Source organism: Ipomoea triloba, chromosome 1 (assembly GCF_003576645.1).
Source record: "Ipomoea triloba cultivar NCNSP0323 chromosome 1, ASM357664v1".
Classification (NCBI taxonomy): Eukaryota; Viridiplantae; Streptophyta; class Magnoliopsida; order Solanales; family Convolvulaceae; genus Ipomoea; species Ipomoea triloba.
This window is the reverse complement of record NC_044916.1, coordinates 29,236,615-29,246,306: the sequence shown is the minus strand read 5'-3', so window position 1 is coordinate 29,246,306 and position 9,692 is coordinate 29,236,615. Positions and strand designations below refer to the sequence as shown.

The following is a 9,692-nucleotide window of genomic DNA, read 5'->3' as shown; positions in this document are numbered from 1 at the left end:
AATAACCAAACAAATAGTAGACCAACCTACTAATTTAACATCACTTAGAAAGAAAAAATTGAGAGTGAGAATGGATATAAAAAATGTCTTTCGAGTAAAAATCTAGAAAGAAATTTTTTGTTAAAATGGATCATTTTTTCTTCAACTAGAATGAGTATTTTATGTTAATTTCATTCCCTTTGATAGCTCATCATTGGAAAAAAAAAAAAGAAGATAAACTTTCAAAAATCATTTTTTGAGTTTTCCCGACTCTAAAATGCAATTCACAATTTTAATTTTTTAAATATACTAATTAATTATGCATTATTTGACAAGGCTTTTTTTTTTTTTTTTTTTTTTNTTTAATTTTTTAAATATACTAATTAATTATGCATTATTTGACAAGGCTTTTTTTTTTTTTTTTTTTTTTGAAAACGTTTGACAAGGTTTATATTACTTAGGAGTGACAAACACAGAGGTTACATTAAAGGGCTAAGCCCAATAAAGTCTACTTTGGTAGCCCGATTATATAAGATGTTACAAAGCTTGGCCCACGTTTCAACAGAACCCTAATTCCCTTCAAAAGAACGTAGCAATTTAAAACCCTAATTCCCTCTCATCTCTCTCAGCAACTCAGCAATCTGCCTCATTCCCTAGCCTCCACAGCTTCTTCTCCAGTCTGCGATGGTGTGCTTCTTCGACACTGATTTTGATCTATAGTTTTGTATTACTTTGCGCCTTTCTGTGTTTACATACGCAGCTCGATAATGGTGGTTTATTGTGATCGTAGGCACCGAAGAAGGATAAGGCTCCTCCTCCATCCTCTAAGCCCGCCAAGTCCGGTGGTGGCAAGCAGAAGAAGAAGGTCCTTTCCTGTTATATCTAATTTAATATAAGTGATTCTTTGTGTGCGAATTCGAGACATGTTTTTTGCGTGTTTTAGTGAATTGTGGGCGAGTGACAGGGAATTAATGCGTGTTTGTTTGACGAATATGCAGAAGTGGAGTAAGGGAAAGCAAAAGGAGAAGGTGAACAACATGGTGCTTTTCGACAAGGCTACCTACGAAAAGCTTCTCTCCGAAGCTCCCAAATACAAGCTTATCACCCCTTCCGTACTTTCCGACCGTTTGAGGGTATATCTTCTGATCCCTGTTTATTATTCATCTAAGTTGATTGATAGACATAGGCATTTTATGTTATTTAGTCATGGATCTAATATGTAGGCTCTTTGTTGTTTGTGATTATAACTGCTGTTTTCCCTTTTAACCATTAGGTTGCCAATTATATCATATTTGATGAATTTCAATCATTTATGTTTATACATTAGGCAGCATTGAGAAAGTAGATTATGATCAGCCAGATTGCTTTGTTGGTTATTAATGTTTTTGCTGTTGTTATCTGGCTTTGGGGTTGAGCATAGAATTGCTACATGCATTATTGCTGAACTTCCTATGTATAAAGTAGTCTTAGATCATATTATTCTGATGACATGCAATTTTGTCAAGATTAGTACTATTTATAGTAGCTATGTTTATATCATCCATTGCATTCTGTTATATTGTTGTTAGATTTAGACAAGTTAAGAAGGAGAAAGGAAAACATTTAAAATATGTTTCTCTAATGTCTTGGAGCACAAGTATTTTTGGAAAACTAAATGTTTTTTGCAACCTTTTCTTTGCTCTTGGTCTAATTGGAAAGAAGTATCAAACAAACCCCTATGTGAGTAAAGAGTGCAATTGAGCCCTTAACTGAAGAAAAAAGAAATGAGAAGAAAATTCTATTGAGACCCTTTAAGTTGACAAAAAAGTGCAATTGAGGTCAAACACTATTATTCAGCAGCAGGTTATTGTTGATGTGGTTAACACATGGCTCTTTTGTACTTGCATATGTCCAATGTATACAAAGTTGCATAGTAGGGATCTAGACTAGACCTTGAACCATTGCCACCTTCGTGACCCTCGTGAAGTGCCAAATCAACCTTGTTTAAGATATCCATGGCCCTCTTTCAAAAGAGTATGAATTGTTTTTTGGACAGCCACAGGCCACAGCATTATCCTCTTAAACGGCTGATGGCTGTCTTAAAAATATACGGAGTATATAACAACAACAGTAATAATAATAATAATAATAAAAATAATAAAAGTGTACAAAAATATGTTTTTTTAACACTTTTGAATCAAAATGCCATGTGTTAGCCACATTAACAATAACTTGCTGAATACATAGTGTTTAAAATTCAATTGCATTTTTTTTGCCAATTTAAGGGGTCTTAATGTTGTTTTGCTCAACTGCACTATTTTCTTGACTTAAGGCCTTATTTGACATTTTCCCTTCAAACTACCTTTTGTTTACCCATCATTTTTGTTACCTTTCTTTTTCTTGACGAGTGGACCAAGGAATGTCTTTGATTCTAAAATGTTTACTGGCTGGCACTAAGTACTGATCTCATTTGTTCATACTGGTCCAACAGATCAGTGGATCACTTGCAAGAAGGGCAATCCGTGAATTGATGGCAAGAGGTTTGATCAGGATGGTGTCAGCACATGCCAGCCAGCAGATATACACCAGGGCTACAAATACCTAAAATTTGCAAATTTAGTTTCTTAGGGAGTGAAAAATGATGGTTCAGTTATCAGGCCATGTGACTATATTGTGTTTTATGTTTAACTTTATTTTGTCCTAAAATGATGAGACTTTGATGTGGCTACTATGAGCATTTGATCTTGATCAATTTTACATTCAGTTGTTTGCTAAACTGCTGGGGTCCAGTCTATTTCATAGATGGATGAAGTTTTATTATCATTACGTTATGGACGCTTCAATTTCATAGATGGCTTCACATTATTATATTTATTCTTCAATTTTGTATTTGTTTCATTTTATTCGAAGATTTTGATTAAAATTAATAGTTGTGCTCATTCTAATTAGACCATTCAATTGCAATATCAAAGAAGTTTTAAAAAATGTATGTTTTGTTAATTTTGTTGGTAAATTTATAATTTTTCTGGTAATTGATATGTTGCCATATGAGTTGACTTAGGCCTTGATTAGTAAATGGTTTGAAGGGATTGAAGTTGACACATGGAAGTTCGTTTCTAGTGGAAGCTAGCTCTCAAATGTAGATTAGTGACCTAGCTGCAACACAGGTTGTTCTTGAAACACCCTTGAAAGTGATATGGGAAACTACTCATAAAAGCATTGAACCAGTTGTAGGAAGCCAAGACCCTCTCATATAGAGATATGTCTTCAAAAGGCTAAACTGAGCTAATGATGATGGAAACGTGATGAATGAGGGGCTGGTGGACTCATACAATGAGAAGCAAATCTTAAACAACAAATTAAAGGAAAGGCATTGGAGATCAGGGCGTCGGCTCTAAGGAGTTCAAGTGCGTCCTTAAAGAATTCATCTAAACCTCAAAAACCAAATATCCTAAGTCTCTCGAACCACCAAATTAAAGTTATATGGTTACTAAAATTAGATTCTAGTGGAAGATAGCTCTTGGTTTCTTTCAGTGGAGGAATATGTGTCTTTAGGAACCATATATGCCTTACCAGTTAATGTGATTTTTACTCAGATCATCCACAGACCACAATTATATTTATTGTTTTGTAGATTAACGAAACTTAAGACGAGCCTTGAGATCCTGTGGATCGGATGTAGCCTTGTGGCCCTTGTCAACGAGGAGATGGTGGCCGGCCTTAGGAATATACACGTCCATAACATTGCTTGCATGGCCAAACTAAAAAAATATGGGGTGAAATCAATAAACCCACACGACTTGCTAGAAAGGAGTTTTGTAGGGCTGCTGCACATATTCTTATAGGAGGGGACTAGAATTTGTCACAAGAGATCAAAGATCAATGTGGAAGCAACGTTTCAAAATGAGGGGAGCTTCTTGTGCGCAGTGAACTGAGCGAAAGTCTAACTTGTGTATATTGATGAATTGAGTCACAATGATTTATCCTCCACAAACTGTCAGGTAAGGGTGTGGGGCGTCTGGAGTCTACGTTCCACCTTTGTCACAAGGGACTAGGAATTTGTTTGGCTTGATTGCTTTGCTGGATTGGAGAAGAACCTTTAGCCAATCAACTTATCAAGGGTATCAGCCAATTGGAACTCAATTTTTTTTCCTCCAAAAGTTTTCCCTCAAACGTACGTGTAGGAGGGGAAACTTTTGGCATGGTGGACAAAAAAACATTTTACTAGTTATTAATGTCCATGGATTAATCAGTTGCACATAGTTGTGTACTTCAATTTGGCTTAATTAGTTTGGCCCATTTGATACTTCTATTATTTACATTTTAATTTTCTAGTATTTAATTTAATTTTAATGAAAAAATTTATTTATTTAACAGTTACATTATTAAAATTTATACTAAATATTTTTAAAAGAAGTTTAATTTAAAAATTATAAATTGATAAAAAGATAAATAAATAAATAAATAGATAAGAAAAGTTAATTTGATCATATATGTAGCATATAAAATGAGAGACAAGGAATAATACATTAGTATTTTTTTCAGTTACTTTTCATTCCTAGGAGTACAGAAGTAACGAGGAACAGTACTAGCATCCATGAAAAAGAAAGGTACCGGCATGCATGTGTACGGTGTACCATTATCTGAGTTCCATTTCACCTCTTTTTTTTTTTTTTCATTTTTTTTTCACATGCTACTAATCCTAGGTCTCTAGAAGCTATTCAAAAATCTTTAAAGGAGGTCTCCATCCTAGGTAAGGGCCTGAAACGTAGTCTAGAGAGCCTTAGGCCTTTACCTCAAGATATTGTTGGTGGGAATTAAACATTCACTTGAATAAGGTCAATTGTGATTAGTCTAAATAACTTTTCAGTCAATTCCTATCATTGATGCCGACTCAAGAATTCATCTTTACAATTTCACCAACTTGATGAGGACTCAATGATTCATCTTCGCACTTCCACCTGCAACTTGTGGATTCGTTCACACTTTTACCAACTTAAGGGTCTAATCTCCAATTTAAGGAGCCTAACGACGCAAAATTTAGTTTTGGAACCTTTTCAATTTTAGGAATCCATCTTCACACTTTCACTGAGAATTACAACTTAAGGATTCAAGTTCAAGGGCCCAAAATATAGTCTAGGAGCCTTAGCTCCAAGATAATCCTGGAGGAGAAAGTCCTTATCGTTCACTCTAACTGAGGAATCTATCTTCACACTTCCACCAACTTAGGGAGTCTAATAATCTCCAATCTAAGGAATCTAAGGGCCCAAAATCTAGCTTGGGAAGCCTTAAGCTCCAAGATGCCATTGATGGGAGTCAAACCTCACCTTTCTACCAAAAGGGTGACTTTATGTTAGATGGTTTACCACTTGAATTAGTCGAACTAATTATTGGGTTTTAGGGGTATTATTGTAAAAACAACACTTCATTGATTTGGAAAATGGAAAAATGAAATGTGTTAAAAGGCTACAAAAGAATGTAAGTTAGTATTTTTTTGTCCGAATGCAATTTGTTTGCCTTTTTCTCCTTCTTTTTAGTTCAGTAAATGCAGTCCATGTGATGAACTCATAAAAGTATATGTTTTTAGTATAATTATACAAATTCCAATTCGTATATCAGTTGATATGTATATGTATACGTATACGCAGAATATACCAGTAGTATCTTGCATGCATGTATAGACAAGTGTATTCCTCTAACATACCTGGTTTGAAAATCCCTTGCAACGTGGACTATTGGTCTATTCCAATAAACGGAAATGGCGTCATCTTGGCCTTGGAGTATAGTGTAGGAGTGTACTCACAAAACTAGCGTGAAAGCGCCGATTCACACTCACTCAGATACCTATACACAATTCTCCTTAGAGCTTTTCACTTGCTTGATAGCTTTCATGCTCTGGGCTCTTAAAAAAATCGAGTCTTGAAGCTTGGGTTTTGTAGGAGATTCATAATTTCATATCCCATCATTCCAGATTCAGAATTCTTGAACTTAATCTTCTCCAATTCGTTATTCTCAGTTGATATGTTGTTGTTCTTTGTAAGTTTTCACGTGACATGCATAATAAAAATTGAGTCTTGAAGCTTTTGTTTTGATTTGATTTGATCAGTTCATCGTTAAAAAGTGTGGGTTAGTAGATTCTTGATTGAACAGTGATGGAAGCTCGTTGGGTAACTTTGAAATCCACCGCTCATTTGCCAAGAGAGAGCAAGTTTTGGGGGAATAGAATGGGGAGAAGTCCAAACAGTTTGAGAGTTGAAAGAAAGGAATGGAAGATCAAACTCCCCGGGGTTGCTTTCTCTGCTCTCACTACAGAACATGGCAATGATGCTCTTGTAAGTTTAAGTTTTCAGGTTTTTACTTTTTACAGTGTCACTAGTACAAAAAGGGTCATCTGCCTCCGGAGTTTGGGACTATTTGTGGCTTGATATTAGTGAGAGTTATGGAGTATTTCTATCTGTGATTTGAATTTGGCTGAGTTTGTGATTTAGGCTGTGGAACTGGAAGCACCTAGACCCCGGGCGAACTCTAAAAATGTGGCTGCAATCATACTGGGAGGCGGCGCAGGCTCCCAACTTTTCCCTCTTACTCGCAGAGCTGCAACCCCTGCTGTAAGAACTAACTAATTGATTGTATTCAGTCTTTTAGTCTGGTTTGGTCTGGTCTATGTGCATTATAGCCCAGTTGAGTGACCTGATTGTGGAAGTTTATGTATGTGTTGCTTATTTTCTTGTGTTACATGATGTGTAGATCCCAGTTGGGGGATGCTATAGGATGATAGACATCCCGATGAGCAACTGCATCAACAGTGGAATTAGCAAGGTGTTTGTGCTGACACAGTTCAATTCCGCTTCTCTTAATCGCCACATTGCTCGCACCTACTTTGGCAATGGTGTGAGCTTCGGTGATGGGTTTTTTGAGGTAGGAACGAGCTAAACTATAAATTGCTTTGCACAAACAACCCTCTTAGAATATAGATTTTGGCTTTGCTTGTTAAGTATCGAGTTTGGTAACATATATACAATTAGTAGTGATAGACTGGAGTAGTCATTACTATAATGTTCATTGGTTTCAAACAAAATGCTTAGTACTATAATGTTGATGAAATTTACTCTTCATGTTTAAGCTAAACAATTGCGATGCACATTTGATCTAAATGTTCATAAGGAACCACTTATACTATATCGTTGCTATAGCATCCCAGCTTGTGTTGAATTTTAGCGTACTGAAAATATTAAGTAGGCATTGCATATACCATAAACCGAACGTTTTTGGTGACTGAATGCAGGTGTTGGCAGCTACCCAGACACCAGGGGAAGCGGGAAAGAAATGGTTTCAAGGAACTGCAGATGCTGTTAGGAAATTTACGTGGGTATTTGAGGTGAGTCTCTGTTGTTCTTCATCCACACGGGATTCATATGATGTCTTGTGAATTTCTTTGTTTTTCTGCTCTTTAACAACCAATTAATTCAGGATGTGAAGAACAAGGATATAGATAATATACTTATCCTGTCTGGGGATCAGCTTTACAGGATGGACTACATGAACCTGGTGCAGGTAAGTCCATTTCGAGTAATTAAGTTTGGAATTTCTTATTCAAACTCAAAGATCGAAGATCTCACTGCTATGATGTTTTTTTTTGTTTAAACAGAATCACATTGACTGCAATTCTGATATTACTATTTCTTGTGTGCCAACCAATGAAAGGTAAGAATTTCCCATTTGTTGTCTAAAATGATACTCCTTATTTGTCTATCATGAACTAGTTTGAAGTTTGAAACTTTTCCCAGTCGAGCTCCCAACTTCGGGCTGGTGAAAATGGACCATAGCGGCCGAGTTGTCCAGTTTGTCGAGAAACCTAAAGGCATTGATCTAAAAGAAATGGTAGGCACAATAACATCTTGCATCCCTTTTATTCATATCCTCCTTTCGAGTTTCCCCTTTCTGATAAGATTTCAGGGAGTATCTGATTTACGGTTTTGTTGTATCACAGCAAATGGATACCACTCTTTTGGGGTTGTCTTCAGAAGAAGCCAGGAGAAACCCTTTCATTGCTTCAATGGGGATTTATGTATTTAGGACAGAGCTTCTCTTGAATCTTCTTGGATGGAAATATCCCGCATTCAATGACTTCGGGTCAGAAATCATCCCCGCAACTCTGACAGACCACCGCATTCAAGTAGGAAAACGCCATGTGTTTTTTTTTTACCAGAAACATACTAGGTTGTTTTTTCTTCCTTAACTAACTTGGCAAAGACACTTGCACAGGCTTACATTTTCAGAGACTACTGGGAGGACATTGGAACAATCAAATCTTTCTATGATGCAAACTTAGCCCTTACAGAACAGGTTTTTTTTTTTTATCTTAGGCATTCATTTCATGCTTGGAAAAGTAATGCTTAGTTTAATACTTTTCTGCCTTATAGTCCACCGTATTCGAGTATTCATTCTTGGTACTAAGTTTTCGTGTTCTACTAGTAGGTAGAAATCGCGTAACTCTTTACAGATTAACTCTTTGCAATGATTGCAGTCTCCGAAGTTCGAATTTTATGATCCGAAGACACCTATCTACACATCTCCTCGGTTCCTACCACCCAGCAAAATCGATCGCTGCAAGGTAAGCTTGTAATTTGCGTTTCTTCAAGATGCATACCGGGGCTCAGCTCAGACATTATCGCCTGCGTGTTTTGCAGATAAAGGATGCAATAATATCACACGGGTGTTTTTTGCGGGACTGCACTGTCGAACACTCCATAGTTGGTGAACGGTCCCGATTAGATTCTGGTGTTGAACTAAAGGTTGGCTTTGTTTTTATGTTTCATTAATTGCTGCAACCTAGTATTCTGTTACTGTAAATGTTCTATAGTAGCTCTCATATTGTTTTCTGTTACTTGAATCCAGGATACTTTGATGATGGGAGCAGATAACTATGAAACCGAATCTGAAATAGCTCTTCTTCTGGCAGGTGGAAAAGTGTCTATGGGCATAGGACAAAACACAAAAATTAGGTACACAAATCTCTCATCTGATCTGTGTTCTTTAGTAATACCATTTCTTGAAACTCCCGAACCTAATGCATTGTTTTCTTCAAAGGAACTGCATTATTGACAAGAACGTAAGGGTCGGGAAAAATGTTGTTATCACGAACAAAGATGTGAGTTTTATCTTTACGCCACAAGTTAATCATCTTTTTTCTCTATTCTCAATCGAAGTAATTGAAATACTTTGATATATGGCACTCAGGGTGTTGAAGAAGCGGCCCGGCCAGAGGAGGGGTTCTATATCAGGTCAGGGATTGTCGTTATAATGGAGAACGCAACTATCAGTGATGGAACAGTCATATAGTCTAGACGAGATAATGCATGCTTGGAAATCATGTTTCAACTAGGGATTGATTATCAGTAGTTTTTCATTACCCAGAGAAACATTTTATTTACTGCGTGCAGTATTTGTGTTATAATACCTTAGTTTCTTGCTTTGATGTTTCATGGTAAGTATTCATCAGTGGAATGTTTAATGTTGTTGTCGATATGAATTCCATCAGATTTGAAACATATCTCCATTGCATTGTGAATAGTGTGAATTGATTCATATATATAGTAATGGTAGAGTCATTTTAAAGAGGTGAGTATTATTAGACTCATTCAAGTAAGAGTGGCAAGTAGAGAAGGGAAGAGTTTGAACTTTGAACCTTTCTTCTTCTTTTTTTTTTTTTTTTTTTTTTTTTAAAAAATTTT

At 36.2% G+C, this 9,692-nt stretch overlaps 2 protein-coding genes across 2 annotated transcripts; both read left to right on the top strand.

The window, feature by feature from the left end:
* Positions 1–550: 550 nt before the first annotated feature.
* On the top strand, positions 551–2,806 carry LOC116014971 (40S ribosomal protein S25-like). Its single transcript, XM_031254948.1, has 4 exons — positions 551–666; positions 770–844; positions 978–1,112; positions 2,450–2,806. The coding sequence occupies exons 1-4, from the start codon at positions 664–666 to the stop codon at positions 2,561–2,563; spliced, it is 327 nt and encodes a 108-aa protein (XP_031110808.1). The 5' UTR covers positions 551–663; the 3' UTR covers positions 2,564–2,806.
* A 320-nt stretch (positions 2,807–3,126) lies between these two features.
* On the top strand, positions 3,127–9,576 carry LOC116032846 (glucose-1-phosphate adenylyltransferase large subunit 1-like). The gene is made up of 16 exons (XM_031275581.1): positions 3,127–3,365; positions 3,593–3,959; positions 6,065–6,290; positions 6,447–6,566; positions 6,706–6,876; positions 7,244–7,336; positions 7,429–7,512; positions 7,607–7,662; positions 7,746–7,839; positions 7,949–8,134; positions 8,224–8,304; positions 8,486–8,572; positions 8,649–8,753; positions 8,857–8,963; positions 9,049–9,109; positions 9,199–9,576. The coding sequence occupies exons 3-16, from the start codon at positions 6,111–6,113 to the stop codon at positions 9,298–9,300; spliced, it is 1,527 nt and encodes a 508-aa protein (XP_031131441.1). The 5' UTR covers positions 3,127–3,365; positions 3,593–3,959; positions 6,065–6,110; the 3' UTR covers positions 9,301–9,576.
* Positions 9,577–9,692: the final 116 nt, after the last annotated feature.